Source organism: Dendropsophus ebraccatus, chromosome 7 (assembly GCF_027789765.1).
Source record: "Dendropsophus ebraccatus isolate aDenEbr1 chromosome 7, aDenEbr1.pat, whole genome shotgun sequence".
In the NCBI taxonomy this organism is placed as follows: Eukaryota; Metazoa; Chordata; class Amphibia; order Anura; family Hylidae; genus Dendropsophus; species Dendropsophus ebraccatus.
In genome coordinates this window covers 135,796,693-135,817,090 of record NC_091460.1, presented here as the reverse complement: position 1 = coordinate 135,817,090, position 20,398 = coordinate 135,796,693, and the positions used below count along the sequence as shown (strand labels likewise).

Sequence of the window (20,398 nt, the reverse complement as noted above, 5' to 3'; positions counted from 1 at the left end):
TAACAGTTCAATAGACCCACCAGCTCAGAGTGTGACAACCCCCCCTCCCCTCTGCCATGGTGCCCCATTAGAATCAATGGAGCCGTGTAACAGAGGGGAGGGGATATAGTCACACTGGAAGGCGCCGGTCCTGCCCCCAGTGCCCCGGACTAGGCCAGTGCTCAGGTAAAGACCAGTGCCAAGTGCGGAAACCAGACAGCAATTTAAAAAAAATAAATAAAAATGCGCCATTGGCATTCCCGCATTAGCGACGATCGATTAAAGTGATATTGTCCTCCCCTTTTCATATCAGGAGTTCTCAGCACTATTCTTAAGCTTATATTCTGGATATTTCATATCTTAGGCTATATTCACGCTACCTAAGTTCCGCAGATATTTCTGTGGTACTTACATCGTACTGCAGGCTGAAGGAATCCCAGCCAGAGTGTATACACATAGTATACACTCCGGTCGGGATCCATAGCGCCGCCGTAGAAAACTGTCAGTTCACACAATGGAGCAATCGGCTCCAGCCGCACGCTCCATTGTGTGCAGTGGGGAGTTCTGATGCGGGCACGCACAGATACGCCCGCATCAGAACTCAGCGCCGCTAAAGCTCATCCGGGACGATCTTTTCTGAGACCGGACATTCCGTGACCCGAATCGGGTCAGGGAACGGCCAGTCTCATACTACGTGTGACCATAGCCTTACCGTATAAAGGATTTCTTGGTTTTCTCTCTCCTCAAAAATGCATATCATTGCTGGACAGTGCTGTATGGGCAGCGCCTCAGTGACGTCATCACTGCTTAGGCCCTGCCCCCTCAATGGCGTCATTGGAATGGGCCGACCTAGACATAAGCCCATAGAGGAGGCGGGGCCTAGGACTCTAGGACGGCCCATTCCGATGACGCAGCTGAGAGGCGGGACTGAGAGGTGCGGATGATGACACATAGGGGCCATGTAGGTAATGATATGGGGCACTACAGCCAAGAAGTCCTGCCCATTCGACGCTGTCTACTGACAATAACATGAATTTACGAGGGGACAGACCACCAAGAAATCCTTTATATGGTAAGATATGAAATGTCCAGAATATAAGCTTAAAGGGAACCTGTCACCCCCTGTGCAGGGGTGACAGACTCCCGACCCCCCGCCAGAGCCCGCTTCTTAAACCGGTCCGGTGACGGAGATTTCGGCGCCCGAAGCCCGGCGCACGCGCTCCTGAGATGAGTCCGACGCTCATAGAGAATGAATGGAGCGTCGGACTCACCATTCATTCTCTATGGGCATCGGACTCACCACAGGAGCGCGCACGCCGGGCGCTGAAATGTCCGTCACCGGACCGGCTAAAGAAGCGGGACCTGACGCGATCAGGTAAGTATAGGGGGCTCTAGCGGGGCGTAGGGAGCCTGTCACCTCGGCACGGGGGGTGACAGGTCCTCTTTAAAAATGGTGCTGAGAACTCCTGATATGGAAGAAGGGGGGCAATATCACTTTCAGTGTCACTGTCCTTTTTTTTTTTTTTTTTTTTTTTTTTTGGCAGAAATCAATAGTCCAGGCGATTTTAAGAAACTTGGTAATTGGGTTTATTAGTCAAATCTTCCATTATCTGCATTCAAAAAGACTTTCCCCAGCCCCCCCCCTCCTCTTTCTCATTCACTGCTCATTATCAGGAAATCTCAACATTAGCCGAGTTACATTAGCCGAGTCCTGTCTGTTCTATGGAGAGGGGAGGGAGGAGGAGAAAGATTAGTAGGCAGCAGAGAACAAAGGATTACACAGCAGGAACTGCATGAAAGCCGGTATTCAGAGGTCAGAGCTAACTGTCAGAGGAGATAGTCGGTGATGTGGCTGTAAATTAACTCTTTGTTACCCCGTTTTGGTGCCTTATCTCCCTCCACCCCTCCCCTCTTCATAGAAAATCATGAAGACAGCTTCAAACTGCTTTTTCATGATAAAAATGCATTTTTCGACTAATAATCACAATTACAAAGTTTCTTAAAATTGCCTGTACTGTTGATTTCTGGTAATAGGGATGATTCATATATAAATCAGACAGCGCCTATTTACTTAGAGTACTATATACAGATTAAACAATGCTATTAGAAAAAGTTGGAATTTCTGCATATTCCTTATACTTCTGAAAAGCAATCAGACATTCTATGTTCCAAGGCGAAGAGGCTCGTCAATGAAATGGCCGTATATCAGTCACAACACTGACACATCTCTTCAGATTAGAAAGCCAAGAGAGATCAAAGTTCATCTTACTTGCTCATTATTTCCGGACCATTGATAACTGATACATGAGCACCGACTTCATTAGCGATTGCACGTGCTATCAGTGTTTTGCCTGTTCCAGGAGGCCCATAGAGTAGAACTCCGCGCGGAGGAGGAATTCCTGCAAGTTAAACAAAAAAAAAAAGATCAATCAAAAAGGTTCTCTGGCGCAGTAGCAAATAGACATGAAATACCTGAATGCAATGGATGCAAAGTAAACAAATCTTGCCCCCTCAACCACTGTACTGATGAACCCCCCCCCCCCCCGCCTCTACACTGTCTAGACTCAAATGATACGTGTAGTTTCTGTGGGGCTGTAATGCACTTGCAATACTAAAATAATAATAATAATAATAATAATAATAAAAATTATTAGATTTTCAAAAGGTAACTTAACTGCATCACTGCTAGCTGAGATATTCTGGGATACTTTGCATACAAAATTTAAGGGGTTAACAGACTGACAGCATATATCACCATGTCAGATGACTTCTTAGGTTTAAAGGGGTTGTTCACTAAAATATTTTTTCTGGTAAATTAAATAGAAAGTGCCAGAGATTTGTAATTTACTTCTATTAAAAAAATTTCAAGTCTTCCAGTATTTATCAGCTGCTGTATGTCCTGCAGCAAGAGGTGTATTCTTTCCAGTCTGACACAGTGCTCTCTGCTGCCACCTCTGTCCGTGTCAGGAACTGTCCAGAGCAGTAGCAAATCCCCATAGAAAACCTCTCCTGCTCTCCAGACTGGAAAGAATACCACTTCCTGCAGGACATACAGCAACTGCTTAATACTGGAAGACTTGAGCTTTTTTTTTTAATAGAAGTAAATTACAAATCTCTGCCACTTTCTATTAAAAAATCAACAGTCTTCAAGCACTTATCAGATGCTGTATGCAGGGCCGTATTTACCACTAGGCACAGGTGGTGCAGTGCCTAGGGCAGCACCTTGCAGGGGGGCAGCCCCAGGGAGCAAGGGGACAGAAAAAAAACAATTTTATTTTTTTTATTTTTTTAGTTTTTCTCCTCCCGTTCAGACTTGCCAGTAAATCTGGTGTCTTTTCCAGGGGGGTGGGGGGTATGGTGGTATTGGTCAGGTCTGGTATCGCCAATAGGTGCGTGTAGATGGGGCGTCTCCAGGTTTAGTGCCTAGGGCAGCAGCAGCTATTAATACAGCCCTGGCTGTATGTCCTACAGAAAGAGTTATTCTTTCCACTCTGGAGAGCAGGAAAGGTTTTCTATGGGGATTTACTACTGCTCTGGACAGTTTCTGTCCTTGACAGAGGTGGCAGCAGAGAGCACTGTATCAGACTGGAGAAAATACACCACTTCTTGCAGGGCATACATCAGCTGATAAGTATTGGAAAACTTGAGATTTCTTTTCATAGAAGTAAATTACAAATCTCTGGCCCCAAACATTTCTTTTTGGTGAATTACCCCTTTAATAACTATGCTATAATTTGCTATGTTGCGTCAACTTACCATAAGACTTAAACAATTCAGGCTGCTTCAGCGGCAGCTCTATGGTTTCCCTGATTTCCTCGAGCTGGGTGTGTAAACCACCAATCATATCATAACTAACTTTGTTTTTCGTATCATCCTGTGTTCCACAAAGTTCCTTAGGACTTTTACATCTGACTCGCGTTAGAGGAGAAATGTAATAAAATACATCAGTGTTACATGTGACTCCAGCTTTCCTATGTGGAGGCACTCCAACCCTGTCATCACTTCTACCAGATACCACACAGGTGGGACTCTGAATCTCTCGGCAAGGCTCTCCTAGGCTTGGCTCGTCTATTAGAACCTCGGAATGTGAAGGAGGAAGGGAGGATTTGTTTTCTTCGGCTTTGCTTGGTGTACTGGTAACAGCTACGTCCTGCTGCTCCTCCATATCTAGTAAGCTTAGCTGTAATGATAAGTCCAAACTGCTAGAGTCCACATTAACTTCAACAGTTGTTTCCAGGGTGGTAATGTGTATTGGTTTTTGCACACCGCCATCGGGTCCTTTAATGCTGGATACTTGCAAGCTGCACGGCCTCCCGAAGAAACTCACATTTATAAGGTTTCCGGGTAAAACTACTTTCCCATCTACAATTTAAAGTAAAAATAAGTGAATATTTAAAAAAAAATAAATAAATGTTCGAAAAATTACTAACCCTCTTATAACCTTCTAGGCACAGTGTAAATCCATTTTACTGCTTAAAGAGACTCTGTCAGTAGGTTTATGGTCTTCTATCTCAGGGTAGCATAAACTAGTGACAGAGAAGCTGAACAGAATGATGTATCACTCACATTGTTCTGTGCAGCTGATCCGGAGATCTCCTCCTGAATAACATGGACAGTAAGTAGTCCTCTCCATTATGTGCATGAGCCCAGTAGTCCTGGATATTCATGAGAAGCTGAAAACTCCACCCACCAGCTGCTGATTGGCAGTTATCTATCCATGCTGTGTATTGGTGCGTTTACACAGACAGACTTATCTGACAGATCTTTGAAGCCAAAACCAGGAACAGACTATAAACAGGGATCAGGTCATAAAGGAAAGACTGAGATTTCTCCTCTTTTCAAATCAATTCCTGGCTTTGGCTTCCAAAATCTGTCAGATAAATCTCTCTGTGTAAACGCACCCTTAAGGCAGTCAACTGTCAATCAGCAGTTGGAAGGCGGGGGGAGGGGTGTGGCAAGAATCCTATTCTCCTGCATATTAGGAGAACGGCTGAACAGAATGATGTAAGTAATACACCGATCTGTTCAGCATTTATATCACTAGTTTATACTGCCCTCATTTAAGGCGGCATAAACCTAGTGACAGATTCCCTTTAATGTTGCTGGACACTCTGGTTGCTAGGTGTGCACTTCTGAGCAATCGTATGGCACATCCTTAGCAACCAGTCTGCCGTATGTCCCAGTACGACTGAACAAATTAGTTTTGCATAACTTCAACAATAGTAGAAACAAGAAATATACTAACATAAACTATATTCGGCAGCAACATATTCCATGTTAATAATGAGGGCAACTTTGCTTATTCAATAAATTCAAAAAATAAAACAAATGGGCTAGACACATGCGGTTGGGGTGTATGTATGTATGTGGGGAACATCTCAGCTTTGCTGCATATGTCCAATTAATTTCTTTACTTTAAGAATAAACCGCACTTATGGATAGTAGCAGATCAGCACATCTTTCATCCGCAGAATTTGAAGATATATAGTGCACAGGCTCCTAATCGGTGCCATGGTCTGTTTGCCTCCATACTGGTAATGAAAGAAGGCCGGAGATTGGAAAGCAGCTTGTTTTTACAATCCTCGGCTCTGCACACCTCACTAACCATTAATGGAAGCTCGGGAGCAATGGTGCATGTGGTGTATATATCATTTCTGTCTATTCTATCTATAGATATATACTGTAGTAGAAGAAACTGAAAAGATTGTGACAAGTTAGAATATTCAGGACAATTCAACCCGATGAACATAAAGGGGGAAATTTATCAAACATGGTGTAAAGTAGAATTGTCTTAGTTGCCCCTAGCAACTAGAGATGAGCGAACCTGGAGCATGCTGGAGTCCATCCGAACCCGAACTTTCGGCATTTGATTAGCGGTGGCTGCTGAAGTTGGATAAAGCCCTAAGGCTATGTGGAAATCATGGATATAGTCATTGGCTGTATCCATGTTTTCCAGACAACCTTAGAGCTTTATCCAAGTTCAGCAGCCACCGCTAATCAAATACCGAATGTTCGGGTACGGATGGACTCGAACCCGAACCCGGTTCGCTCATCTCTACTAGCAACCAATCAGATTCCACCTTTCATTTTTCAAAGAATCTATGAGGAATCAAAGGTGGAATCTGATTGGTTGCTAGGGGCAACTAATACAATTTTACTTTACACCAGTTTGATAAATCTCCCCCAAAACCTAAACTAGTTGTATGAAGATAAATTATACACAAATGTAATTGTGCACCAACATAATATAGTTCATTCCAAATGGTCTTCTGTCCTAGATAAAGAGATCTTTCCCCCATTTAGTTACACTTAAAGAGGACCCCTTTAAAGCTGGTATTATTTGTTTTCTTCCTTAAAGGGAACCTGTCACCCCCCGTGCCGGGGCAGAGCCCGGCTGACCCCCCGGTGGAGACCCTTGTACTTACCCCGTGCACGAAGACCCGCTCCCATTGCCGAGATATCGCCGTTGGAAGCCCAGCGTGCACTCATCATAGATGAGTCCAACACTCATAGAGAATGAATGGAGCAGTCATTCTCTATGAGCGTCAGACTTATCTTTGATGAGCGCGCGATGGGCTTCCGACGGCGATATCTCGGCAATGGGAGCGGGTCTTCGTGCACGGGGTAAGTACAAGGGTCTCCACCGGGGGGTCAGCCAGGCTCTGCCCCGGCACGGGGGGGGGGTGACAGGTTCCCTTTAAAGAAGAAAACAAATAATACCAGCTTTAAAGGGGTTATCTAGCATTAGAAAAACATGGCCACTTTCTTCCAGAGACAGCACCACTCTTCTCTCCAGTTTGGATGTAGGCTGTGCAACTCAGTTCCATTGAAGTGAATGGAGACTAATTGCAAAGCACACCTGAACTGGAGACAAGAGTGGTGTTGTCTCTGGAAGAAAGTGGCCATGTTTTCCTAACGCTGGATAACCTTTTTTGGGTAGCTTCGTACATACCGGATCCGACGCTGGCAGTATACGACCCGGCCCCTTTAACCCCCCGCATCCCTCCGCCCGCAGCGCCTGGCCCGGAGCATACATTACCTGCTCAGGGCCGCGGCTGTAAGTGAGGCTCTCGGCTCACCTCGCTCCCCATCGGCCAATCAGTGCACGGCAGCATTGATTGGCTGATGGGGACCGACAGGAGCCGGTAGCTTCACACACAGCCGTGCGCCGAGCAGGTAATGTATGCTCCAGGCCGGGCGGCGGGGGGTTAAAGGGGGCGGCTTACATATCCACAGTGGAATGAATATTCAGCTGCAGATAGGTAACCCCCATAGATCTTCACGCTACATGGATCCGTAGTGGATTTGCATGAAAAAAAAGGATCAAAAAATGGATCGAAACGCATGTTTTTTTTTTTAGCATACACAAAAATATGGTTGACCATGGCTTTGTGTACGCTAAAAAAAAGTAAGCATTTTCATCCGTTTTTTGATCCCCTTTTAATAACAGAAATCAATGGAAAAACAGATCAAAACGGATGCACAAAAATGCATCCGTTTTTTCATCTGTATTTTGCAAAAAACGGATTGCAAAAACACAGTGTGAACCCAGCCTTAGTTTTGCCATAGAATATAGAAACAACTCTTACCCATGAGCCTCAGCAGAAAAGAAGAGAACTCTTCAACATTGACAGCGCTGGCATCCTTCTCCCTGTGATGATGAATAGAAACAGGTCGGCACGGTGAATAAAGGCTTCTCACATGTAACATGGACGCTGGCACAGGGGGCTTCCAGATGTTACTACTTAAGGTTTATCAATCTTTGCAGTAATAAGCTTAACCCAATTTTGCATGGTGTACGTACTTGTCCAGAAGCCCTCATAACAAGGCAGCAGAATATCACATAAAGGAATTCATTCAGACAAGCCCAATCCTCCCGTGTGCATCTGGAGCCGGGTAAACACGCTACACTAAGAGGCATGTATGAGGGTATTACTTATATTAATGCCTGCTGAATGATCCCCTCTCTTCACACAGACATTTGGGGGGAAATATAGGAGACAAATATTTTTACTTTTGTGGATTAATGGTTTTGTACATGCCGATGGATATTAAACCTAGGCTGAAAGTATATACATCGAGACTATATTTATAGAGATGACTGTGTCTTTTCTCCTGTAGGCTAGATGTAAAGGCATTGCATTGGGTTTACACTGCGTTTTTTGCAATCCATTTTTTTTTCATCCGTTTTATGCAAAAAAAAAAAAAAAAAAAAAACAGATGAAAAAACTGATGTATTTGTGTGCATCCTTTTTCCATTGACTTTTATTTTTTTTTTATTTGGATAAAAAAACTGATTAAAATGCATCAGGTTTTTTTTTTTACCATACACTAAAAAAATGATGCGTTTCAATTGGTTTTTTGATCCTTTTTTTTCTTTCTATAAAACACATGGAAAAAAAAACATTACAAAAACGCAGTGTGAAACCAGCCTCATAGAAATATAGAATTCAGGCTATGCTCCCACAGCATATCTTTTCGGAAAAGTACGCCCGTTGTTGCAATCGGTAACAATAGACGTACTTTATCCGGTAACCCTTGCGGGGCCACAAAGAGCTGACAGGTCAGTTTTCTGCGGCCACTATTCAGTGAATAGCGGTCGCAGAAAGCCCTGTCAGAGCACACTATAGCGAGCAGCTCCGGTCGCACGCTTCATAGTGTGCTGTGAGGAGTTCTGATGTGGGCGCACTCAGATGTGCCCGCATTAGAACCTTGCGCCATGAAAGATTATCCAGCCGGTACTGCAGTACCGGCCAGGACGATCTTTTTAGAGACCGGCCATTCCGTGAACATAGCCTCACTAGCCAAACTAACCTTTTTTCGCCATTGTACACTACTTTCCGGTTTGTTAACCAAGGAAGTTTGTGTGTTTGATAGGGGAATTAGGGTTCTACTAGACGAAGCGATTTTTAACAATCAATGATTAACGATCGCAAGCAAGATTTTTTATCGTTAACCTGCAATTGTTCACCATATTACAGAGAACGATAGTCGTTAGTTACAATCATCAATGATCAACGATCAATGACACATAAACGATTTTTCGATCATTCCCTGCTAATACACGGAACGATTATAGTTTAAATTTGAACGATATAACGATTTTCTGCACGGGACGTGTAATAGGGCCATTTGACCAGGACTGACGTGAGTAATGTCTGTGCTCTATAAGAAACAAAAATATGTGTCTGGACTCTGGAAAAAACTAAATCTAAATCTATACATAGTGTTGAGCTGACTTACCAAAATGTTCAGGTTCGGCAATGATCTCAAAACCCAAATGCATTTGACTTCCACTTTCTGGAGAAGTTGGATGCCAGGAAAACATGGATACAGCCTATGGCTATGCTGACACACTGTATTTTTTAAGACAAGAACGGCCGTTGTTTGCGATTAAAATAATGGCCGTACTCATCTTAAAATTATCAATAATGTATTGAACTCTATGAGAACAACGGCCGTTATTCACGCAGTGTATTGAGCAACAGCCGTTGTTTGCTACAGCCACGAAAATAATTGACATGTCAATTATTTCTGGCTGTTGTTCTGCTCTGTTCACACAATATAAGGCCATGTTCCCACTGCGTAATAGTTTTGTGATTACTACGCTGCTTACATAGTGTTGCATTCTAAGGAATCCCGGCCGGAGTGTATACACATAACATACACTCCGGCCGGGATCCCTAGTGGCGCCGCAAGAAACGGACATGTCAGTTTTCTGCAGCCGCTATTTAATGAATAGTGGCCGCAGAAAACCCTGTCAGTGCACACAATGGAGCTCCGGCCGCACGCTCCATTGTGTGCGATGCGGGCACATCCGAATTCAGCGGCTGGGTCACGGAAAGGCCGGTCTCTTACAGAGTGGGAACATAGCCTTGGGCTGTTCTGACGGCCGTACACTGAATAGATTTCAATGGTTAATTGGATTGAAGGTACACCCAAACGTGTCCACAATCCAAATAAAATAAAGTTCCTGTGGCCGATATGGTAATATCGGCTGCAGAAACATGTCAAACAGCGGCCGTTGTTTATACAAAATGTGAACATAGTCTATGGCTTTATCCATGTTGTCCTAGGGTGACATCCAACTTTTTCAAATGTTGAGTGTTCGGGTTCAGGGAACGCTGCCGAACAGTTCAGCAAGTCCGCTCAACACTATTCATAAACATAAACACCCAAGAAAACCAGAGAGAAAATATGAATAATTAGGCTAAGTTCACACCTACAATGTCTGTGGTCTGTGAAGGCAAACCAGCAGAATGGTGTGACAACATATATCACAACAGGTCTGTGCCAGATCCATTAAGTTTAATGGACTGAATGTAATCTAAGGCTATGTTCACACGTGGTAAGACACCAGCAGTTCCGTAACCTGCCGGGTTACGGAACGGCCGGTGTCTGAGAAGATCATCCAGGGTGATCTTCACTGCCGCAGAATTCGGATGCGGGCGCACACGCTCCATTATGTGAACTGACAGGGTTTTCTGCATCCGCTATTCATTGAATAGCGGCTGCAGAAAACTGACACACTAAGGATCCCGGCCGGAGTGTACACTATGGGGGAAATTTATCAAGCTGGTGTAAAGTGAAACTGGCTCAGTTACCCCTAGCAACCAATCAGATTCCTCCTTTCATTTTCCAGAGTCTGTGAGGAATGAAAGGTGGATTCTGATTGGTTGCTAGGGGCAACTGAGCCAGTTTACCACTACTTAAGTTCCGTAGTAATCACGGCCGTTGTAACAAAGGCCGAGATTATTACTAAACTTACGCAGTGGGAACATGGCCTAATAGTGACGAGGTTGGGTCCAAGTTTTTGAGTTATGCAAATAAACACATGCTTAGAAATCGACCATACCTAGCCGCTATTAGACTATGTTCAGTCCATTGAGCTGCAGGGGCACAGATACAGCTCAGTATATGTGGATATAGAGTTCTGCTGGTTTGTTGATGTATACCACAAACATAATGTAGTGTCAAATGGGAACATTTCAGATGGCCGATGTCTTACCACGTGTGGACGTAGCCTTAGATTACATTCAGTCCATTAAGCTCAATGGATCCAGTATGTGTGAAGGCCCCCTCACAGCAGACTAAAATAACTACTGTTCTATTCTATGACCATTAGCTCTAATCAAGAGCAGGTACAATACAAGTAAATAGGAACATGATTATACAGTCTGTAATATAACATTACTGTACAGCTCCTTACACAACTGATGAAAATTCCTCATACGTCTTATGTATAATTTGTTAGGGAATAACAGCAACTAATCAGAAGAAGACTTTTAAAGGGGCATTTCCATCTCCAGGCACCCTCTCACTTGGTTGCAGCTGGCCGAGGTTGTCAGAAAGCAACTGTAATGAGAGTTATGTAAACAGTGTAGTCACCCTGCTTACATAACTCAGGGGGCTATATACAATGCTACACTTGCTGTTGTTCACCCCTCAAAAAATTATTTCAGATCAACTGGTACCAGAAAGTGCAGAGATTTGTTATTTACTTCTATTTAAAAAAATTTAATTCTTCCAGTACTTATCAGCTGCTGTATGTCCTGCAGGAAGTGGTGTATTCTCTCCAGCCTGAAACAGTACTATCTGCTGCCACCTCTGTCTATGTCAGGAACTGTCCAGAGTAGTAGCAAATCCCAATACAGAAACATCTGTTCTGCTCTTCAGATTGAAAAGAATACACCACTTTCTGTAGGACATACAGTATATATATCCACAATCCAGAGTCTATATATATCCACAATCCAGAGTCTATATATATCCACAATCCAGAGTCTATTTTGATTCACAAAAAGGAAATAAAATCAATATGCTTGTTCCATTACCAGTATATGCAATAAATACAGAATATTTGTTACCTATCAATCTCACTGGACATGTAATCACACAACCATCTTACATCAATGATGTCAGACAACTTATATTGCTGATAAACTAAATGTACTTTATAGCCTTTCTATGATTATTTATAAAGACACATTGTAATTGTGACGACTAATTCTTATTTCCTTAGGGCTGCAGTACACAGCAACATTACTTTAAAGCAACATGCAATTATTCCACTAGATGGTGCTATAATCCTGCAAAAGTATCCCGCCTGAAAAAAACCACCCATACAGCATGCAGTAACAGTGACACATAGCAAGATATTAACCACCTGTGTCTCTAAATTTACCCTAAAGGTAGTTACAGGTATAGATTAGAAATGCGTAATACCAGTAGGCTGTAAATACTGGAGATATCTTTCAGTTTGTTTTTTCTTGACTTGTCAATGCCAAATTATAATTCGCACATAGTACGGTATGATTAGCTTTATTTTCACTCAATTTGACCAGGGGTGCCCAAACTTTTTATGCCACTGTATATAAATATTTATACTATAGCTATATATACAGGAGCCAGACCTGTGCTCTTAGAGCAGAGTGGTGGTTGGTAAGCTAGAAAACAAGCTGACGACAATGGTAGGAAAAGAGCGGCGTATCAGGATAAGATGACAAGATTTTAAAAAATCTAACCTGTTGATAGCCCCCTATTCCACAGGAGACGCTGAGGAGGAAGGTATGTCTCTTACCTTCATCCTCTGTGCCGTTACTGTGCTCCTAGCAGCGTAATCTTCGGTCTGGAGCACCATTAGGAGCACTGCTTGCCCCCAGAGCCCACTCCTTCTAATGATAATCAGTGGAGCAAGCAGGCCAGCTCTGTGTAAGACCATATGAATCTTTGATGCCTATGTGCTCCAAAATTAGCCTAATATAGGTACACCACCCCTGTAAGGTACACTGTCAGTAATGTATCTGTATCTGTCCATCATGTATGCTCTATTGTAACACGCTGAATGGTTCTCTATGTGTTATCTCATACCTGAGTGTGATTTCTAATTCTTCGGCTTGTAATAAAGGTCCGGTCACAGGTTGAATATGAACTGAATCACCAGGCTTCACCTTGAGATTCTTCTGAGCAGTGGAAGCTAGCCCGGCCTTCCCTGAGGGAAAACCACTGACTGGCCATGCAGTGCAAACCTAGAAGGAGGACAGAACATACATAGATGGAAGATACATGGAGATAAAGCAATAATCACTGTAAGAGTCGCACTTGTTCCTATTAGTACACACAGAAAACAGGAGGAAACAACTAAAATTAAAGATGTCATCAAAGGAGTTTTATGGTTTATGCAAATATTATTCATTATGTGATAATACCGCCAGACACATATACCCCAGATAGTAACAGATGATCTTTGGGGGCCGAAGATGCAGGACCTAAAGCAAGGTACTTCAAGCGAATCTGTAGGTTTATGCCGACTTAATTTTTTTTACTATTTTTCCTTTTAACCCTTCAGGTTATGTTCACACAACGTGAACAACCGGCCGTTCTGTGACCCTGGCCAGGTCACGGAACGGCCAGTCTCTGCCCGGATCCTCCGGCCAGGTGATCTTTCCGGCCGCAGAGCTCTGATGCGGGCGCATTAGCGCGAGCCCGCATCAGAGATTCCCATAGCACAAGGTGAAGCAAGCGGCCGGAGCTGCTCGCTTCATTGTGTGAACTGACAGGGTTTCCTACAGCCGCAATTCATTCAATTGCGGCCGCAGAAAACTGACATGTCAGTTATTTGCGGACCCGCACGGGATCTCGGCCGGAGCCTATACGATGTGTATACGCTCCGGCCAGGCTCCCATTGAAAATAAGGCATTTTTCCTTGTACCATCATCCTCTCCAGCAGCCACAGCCCGCACAGCTCTGGGAGTCAGGGTGTGACATCACCATGTTATCCAGGAAGTGACATCACCATGTTATCCAGGAAGTGACATCACCATGTTATCCAGGAAGTGAAGCCTTGATGCAGTAGTAAGTGCAGGCAAAAAAGCACTTTATAAGCATTTCCCGTAATAAGTGTATATTGGTGAATTGTATAACTTTTGGTGGGCAATATAATAATTTAAAAAAATTATTTGCTGGACTTTTCCTTTAAGGACACAGTGGATTTAAGCCTTAAAGGAGAAGTCCGATCAAACTAATAATTACAGTGCTGGCAGGGGGTGGGGAGAACATAATAAACAACCTATACTTACTGGTCCGCGTACCTTTGCAGAGTCACATGACAAAGCTTCTGGCCTGCCGGATATCATCTTCTCAACATTTCTTACTATGTTATGACATGGCAGGAAAGGGTGATAGATACCCTGCTCAGCCAGTCAGAGACTGCAGCGGTGTCCTGTCCCAGTAGCTGACTGGCTGAGTGGGGCATTCATTATCCAGGTTGTGATGTAGCAGGGGAGGAGAGATCGAGAATCCCAGCGGGGGTTAAAGAACACAATGTGGCGCTACAAAGGCACAGGGGTAATTGTAGGTTGTTTATTATGTTCTCCCCATCCCCTGCTCATTCAGATTTTTTTTGCATGGATTTCTTCTTTAAGGACAGAGACAATTTTCAGTTTTGCATTTTTTCCTTCTGAGTGCCACAGCGCTTTTATTTTTCCTCCTACGGTGCTCTTTGGGGTGTCATTTGCAGTGTCACAGAGAGGGGCGCTAAGTCATACCCGAAACAGAGTGAATGCTGGCGTACTGCCCATGTCCGGCCTAGCGATGACGTCTGCGCCTATACAAGATTACAGGATGGCCCCCTCTGTGGCGCTACAAGCTCTGCAATGGTAATCACACCCAGAGACAGATAATTACAGGCGAAATCTCTCGCCAGTCATGACTACGTGGCCGAAGAGGACCGCCCAGATGACAAGATAAAGGTAATTAGCATGCGGTGTGGGAAATTTTAAAAGTTCATTTCCAGGGGCTAAAAGGAGAGCTGGTAGCAATTAACTATATAGTAAGAATCAGTGCAGAGGGCTTTATAGCGTATGTAACACTACAGGGCTGTTTTGCCAGTGATTGGTTCCCTCTAATTACCCCAGGGGACTATTATATTCATTCATCAAACTGATCAATGCTGGTAAATGTGTAATTTACTTTCTAAAAATCTCAAGTCTTCCAGTACTTATCAGCTGCTGTATATCCTGCAGGAAGTGATGTATTATTTCCAGTCTGACACAGTGCTCTCTGCTGTCACCTCTGTCCATGTCAGAAACTGCCCAGAGCAGCAGCAAATCCCCATAGAAAACCTCTCCTGCTCTGGACAGTTTCGGACATGGACAGAGGTGGCAGCAGACAGCACTGTGTCAGGCTGGAGAGAAAACACCACTTCCTGCAGGACATACAGCAGCTGACAGCTACCTCAGTGTTATCGGTTTGAGACGTGAATTGCATTTCTGTTCAATCAGTATACCTCTTGTCTGCCATCTTCACTGGTAAGTAAAACAGGCCGTCCAATGCACAATCCAGCTGATTTCATTCTGTTGAGTCCAAGCTGTATAAAGGAGCATCTGTATACTTTAGGCACCTTGTCATCTTCTGAAAAAAAAAAAAAAAAAATAAGACTTTATTTATAAGCCATACATTTTTTTCCACCATAACTATAACAACAATCATGAAAAGATGGCCTATCAGTAGGGATGGGCCGAACCTAGTTCGGTTCGGGATCATGCGAACACGAACTCTCTGCAATGATTCCCGCTGTCTGCCCGCTCCGTGGAGAGGGTGGATACAGCGGGAGGACCGCCTGGAAAACTGGGATACAGCCATAGCCATAGGCTGTATCCCAGTTTTCCAGGCGGTACTCCCGCTGTATCCACCCGCTGCACGGAGCGGGCAGACAGCGGGAATCTGATGCCGAGCGTTCGGGTTCGTACGAACCTCGGCAGTTTTGGACCATCCCTACCTATCAGTTTATGGGAACAGGACCATATTATCCATAAAACTGGCAAGGCTAAAGCTCTGGGGCCCCCAGGGATTAACGTCCATCAGTTTTTTGTTGTTTGCTAAGGTACTCCCTCAGTGGTAATGCATATAGACTTATTGATACGACATTGAGTTCAAAGAGGCTTTAAAGCGACTCTGTACCCACAATTTGAACCCCCCCCCAAAACCACTTGTACCTTCGTATAACTGCTTTCAAGAGGTATAACCAGTGAGAAGATGGAGATTGTGTATAGATCTCTAGTGACACCACATCGCAATATATGACGTGAGGTAAGGAATCCAATATTGAAACTTAAAGGGGCACTCCAGCGAAAATCTTCTTCTTTCGAATGAACTGGTTTCAGAAAGTTATATAGATTTGTGATTTGCTTCTATTTAAAAATCTCAAGTCTTTCCGCACTTGTCAGCTGCTGCATGTGCTGCAGGTAATGCTTTCTTTTCAGTCTGACACAGTGCTCTCTGACGACATCTCTGTCCATGTCAGGAACCGTCCAGAGAAGGAGATTTCTACTGCTCTGGACAGTTCCTGACCTGGACAGAGGTGGCAGCAGAGAGCACTGGAAAGAATACTCCACTTCCTGCAGGACATACAACAGCTGATAAGTATGGGAAGACTTGAGATTTTTAAATAGAAGCAAATCAAAAATCTGTATAACTTTCTGAAACCAGTTGATTTAAAAGAAAAACATTTTTGCTGGAGTACCTCTTTAACTTTATTTCTATCCAAATGTTGGTCCTACATGCAGCTATGGACTTTGGATAGAAATGTATTCATATATATTCTGACGTATTAGACATTCCCCCCCCACACACACACACACACCCCCGTCTGCGTTTGTCCACCCTCCTGAAAAGATCTTGTTGCTATCACTGATCATCAAGAGGTGATTTGACCTATTTATATACATACATGTGTCCTCATCTGGAATAGAAATCCTGGAGACCTCACCTAAAAAAGGATATTCATAAAACAGAACAGGTTCAAAGACTGACTAAAAATTAAGGTGGGTCTTAGGCATAAAACTAGTTTCGCTGTGAAATCTAATATTAAAGTCTATGGCACCCCATTCTCACAGAGAATTTTAATTCCACTGAGAGAATGTATAGTGCCATAGACTTAAAAAAGTTAACTACCTAGCTCCTGACACCATGCTTACCTGTCCGCATTGCTCCATCCATGCTACTCTGGATCCCTGCTCAGTGACAACCCACTCAGCCAATCACGTGCTGTGGTGAGACAATGTAGTGATTGGCTGAGTAGGCTGTCAGTGTGCGGGGACCCAGAGAAACATGTGGGACAGCAACGGTGGAAAGTGGACAGGTAAGCATAGTATAATTCTATGGCACTATACATTCTCTCAGTGGAATTTAAATTCGCTGCGAGAATGGGGTGCCATAGACTTTAATGGAAACTAGTACCATAGCGGATTTCACTGCAAGAAACTCACTGCTGCCATATGGTATGTGCAAATCAGACTGTCAGTAGGTTATGCTGCCCTATTTAAGTGACAGAGAAGCTGAACGGAATGATGTATCACTTACATTGTTCTGTGCAGCTGAACCGGAGATCTCCTGAATAACATGGACAATAAGTAGTCCTCTCCATTATGTGCATGAGCCCAGTAGTCCTGGATATTCATGAGAATCAGAAAACTCCGCCCACCAGCTGCTGATTAGCAGTTATCTATCAAAGCTGTTTATAGTCAGTCACCTGTAAATCAGCAGCTAGAGGGCGGGGGAAGGGGTGTGGCAAGAATCCTATTCTCCTGCATATTAGGAGAACGGCTGAACATAATGATGTAAGTAATACACCGATCTGTTCAACTTTTCTGTCACTAGTTTATGCTGCCCTCATTTACAGTACCATAAACTTAGTGACAGATTCCCTTTGTGGATCTAAATCTGTACAGTCTGGAGGAACAAAGGGAACATGATCGAAACCTTGGCTAACATAGTTGTATGATGCCTTTTTATGTGTACAAGCCACCATTTTCAGGACCATTTGGGGTTTTATTTACTTTACAGTATGTTGGCACATAATGCATGTAGTCTTTTATACATAGACAGAATAATACAAATTATTAGAAATCTCTGTCTATGCCAAGCAGTCAATTCTTGTCCACATGGCCCAATAAAGGATGATTTAAGGAGGAGGTAGGAGGCATAATAGTATGATGCACATGTTACTCTATTTAAACATAAAAAAAGCAATTGGTACAACAAGTGTGTGAGCGAGCAAAACGTTAACGTCCCATTAGGATGATGTATACTGGGGTGCTCACCAAAATCATATACCCATATAAGTAATGATACTCTCAAAAGATAAAGTAGTGGCACTCACCAGTGTAGATTATTGTGCAGGTTCCTTGATTTCATTTAACGCATGGACATGACCAGTGCGGACGCCAAACAGGTGCAGGTTACAAGCTTGTTACGCGCTACTGCGCTTTAACAGACCCCTCTGTTGAAGCGCAGTAGTGCGAAACAAGCTTGTAACCTGCACCTGTTTGGCATCCACCCTGGTCATGTCTATGCGCTAAATGAAATAAAGGAACCCGCACAATAATCTACACTGGTGAGTGCCACTACTTTATCTGTTGAGAGCATGTTACTCTGACATGAAATTTTTTTTTTTTATACCTTTCAAATGTAAAAAGTTTCCTTCATAATTGCTAATTGCTGTATCTAGAACAGTGATGTTCAAGTAGAACTACAATGTTTCTTGGTAATATAACAGTACCCTCACTTTTCATCTCCAAAAGGTGTGCTGTATATTTACGTATATGCCTTAATGGATGACCCAGCCCTACCTAAATGTTATGTGCAGCCCTTTGATGAAGTTCAGGGACGCTATTTAGAGCCTCAAAATACATAGGAAAAGACATGTGATTTACAGTATGTTGTCGAAGCTTACATTGTCTTTGATTTCACCTATACCTCATTAAAGGGGTTGCCCGACAAAATAAATTTCAAATCAACTGATTTCAGAAAGTTGTACAAATTTCTAATTTGCTTCTATTTAAAAATCTCCAGTCTTCCTACGGGAGTGGCCTAGATTGTCTATGCATTATGCTGGCACAACCTCTCTTTCCATCCTCATCATTATTTTAGGGCTCGTTCACACAGAGCAAAAGCAGCTGAATTTCTGCGCTGAATCAGTTAAAATAGGTGCAGAGCTCATTTCCATTGTGTTGAATGGAAATTCTGCTCTGCAGTTCACACGGTGGAATTTCCGCACTGAACTAATCCGCTTTCCGCCAGAAGAATGAACATGTTCATTCTTCCGCTAGCGGAAGCCTATACAAATCAATGGGGCTCTGATTTTCTTTTTCAGCGCGTAATACAAGCGGAAATTACGTGCTGAATCAGCACGGAAATGGGGAAAATAGGGGGGGGGGGGGGAGGAGGATTCTAGTATATATTCTGGTATAGTCTAGTTTACTCGCCAAATACTCGCTGAATTTCAGCGCTGAATGCATGCGGATTATTTCCTCGCGTAATCCGCCCCTTTTGCTCTGTGTGAACGTAGCCTAAGGAACGCTCTAGGCAGATTGCCTACTATTCGTCAGCTGTGTCAGCCCAGTACATGGGCTGGATCGTTAAGACACCTGTGCAAATGTTGAGAAGCATGGAGAAAATGTTCCAGTGTCATTCCTAATGATGAAGAGTGTAGGGAGGAGGGACGGAGGGGTGGTGCAAAGTTAGGGCACAGATACTCCTGTAGGGCACGGGGCTGTAAGTTTAAAAGTTGTTTTTAGGATAATAACTGCATCACCTGCCAAACGGACCCCAGGACAGATCTTGGGTTAAAAGCAGCTATCTGAAGGTACAAGTGGTTTGGGTGGGGGGGGGTCAGATTGTGGGTACAGAGCCGCTTTAAGGTCATTTAAATGCAGCATCTAAATGGTTAAATTGCCGACACAGAGATTGCTTAATGCCGGCTAATAGCAGCAGCCCCCACCAACTGATAGTAGCCGGAAGTTGATGTATAAGATGGCTGGAGTCTAGAGTCAATTGTCCAGAACTTTACCTTTCAGGCATAGCGTGGACCCCTCTCCTGCACATAGCACTAAGCTCCGACCCCCATTCCCTGTGCTTTGTTCTGGTCTCTCTGTTGGCTGGGTTCACACTGCGTTTTTTTCATCCGTTTTTTTAAAAAAAAAAAAAAAAAAACGGATGCATTTCTGTGCATCCGTTTTGATCCGTTTCTCCATTGATTTCCATTGTAAAAAAAAACGGATCGGTTTTTTTGACGGACACAAAAACGTAGCTGACACTACTTTTGTCTCCGTTAAAAAAAAAAAAACGGATCTGTTTTGATCCGGGTTTTTTTTTTTTTTTTTTTACAATGGAAGTCAATGGAAAAATGGATGCACACAAACGCAAAAAAAAAAAAAAAAATCGGATTGCAAAAATGCAGTGTGAACCAAGCCTTACTAGAGATGGAATTCCTCTATCAGGAAAAGAACAAGGGAAGTCAGACAGGTTGTTGCAAAGACTCTTGGGCTTTTTTGGTAAATGAAGTACTGTATAATACAAACATGATAGAAATCATCTAGGCTATGAAACTGAAGAAACATTTTTGAAACAAAAGTCACCA

The 20,398-nt window shown here is 43.4% G+C and overlaps 2 protein-coding genes across 4 annotated transcripts in view; one reads left to right on the top strand and one right to left on the bottom strand.

The window, feature by feature from the left end:
• The window catches only part of NUDT6 (nudix hydrolase 6), a 55,832-nt gene that overhangs the window by 6,908 nt on the left and 28,526 nt on the right, over positions 1-20,398 (top strand). The gene's annotated exons all lie outside the window — the stretch shown is intronic.
• The window catches only part of AFG2A (AFG2 AAA ATPase homolog A), a 232,919-nt gene that overhangs the window by 210,018 nt on the left and 2,503 nt on the right, over positions 1-20,398 (bottom strand). For all 3 annotated transcript variants that reach the window (XR_011364004.1, XM_069978570.1, XM_069978569.1), the window contains exons 2-6: positions 15,266-15,390; positions 12,850-13,007; positions 7,569-7,630; positions 3,736-4,341; positions 2,249-2,378 (exon numbers count right to left, since the gene is read on the bottom strand). Coding sequence is in view for 2 of the 3 variants with exons in the window: in XM_069978569.1 (XP_069834670.1) it covers positions 2,249-2,378; positions 3,736-4,341; positions 7,569-7,630; positions 12,850-13,007; positions 15,266-15,390 (1,081 nt within the window). In the remaining variant the exon portion in view is untranslated. The remainder of the gene's footprint in view (positions 1-2,248; positions 2,379-3,735; positions 4,342-7,568; positions 7,631-12,849; positions 13,008-15,265; positions 15,391-20,398) is intronic.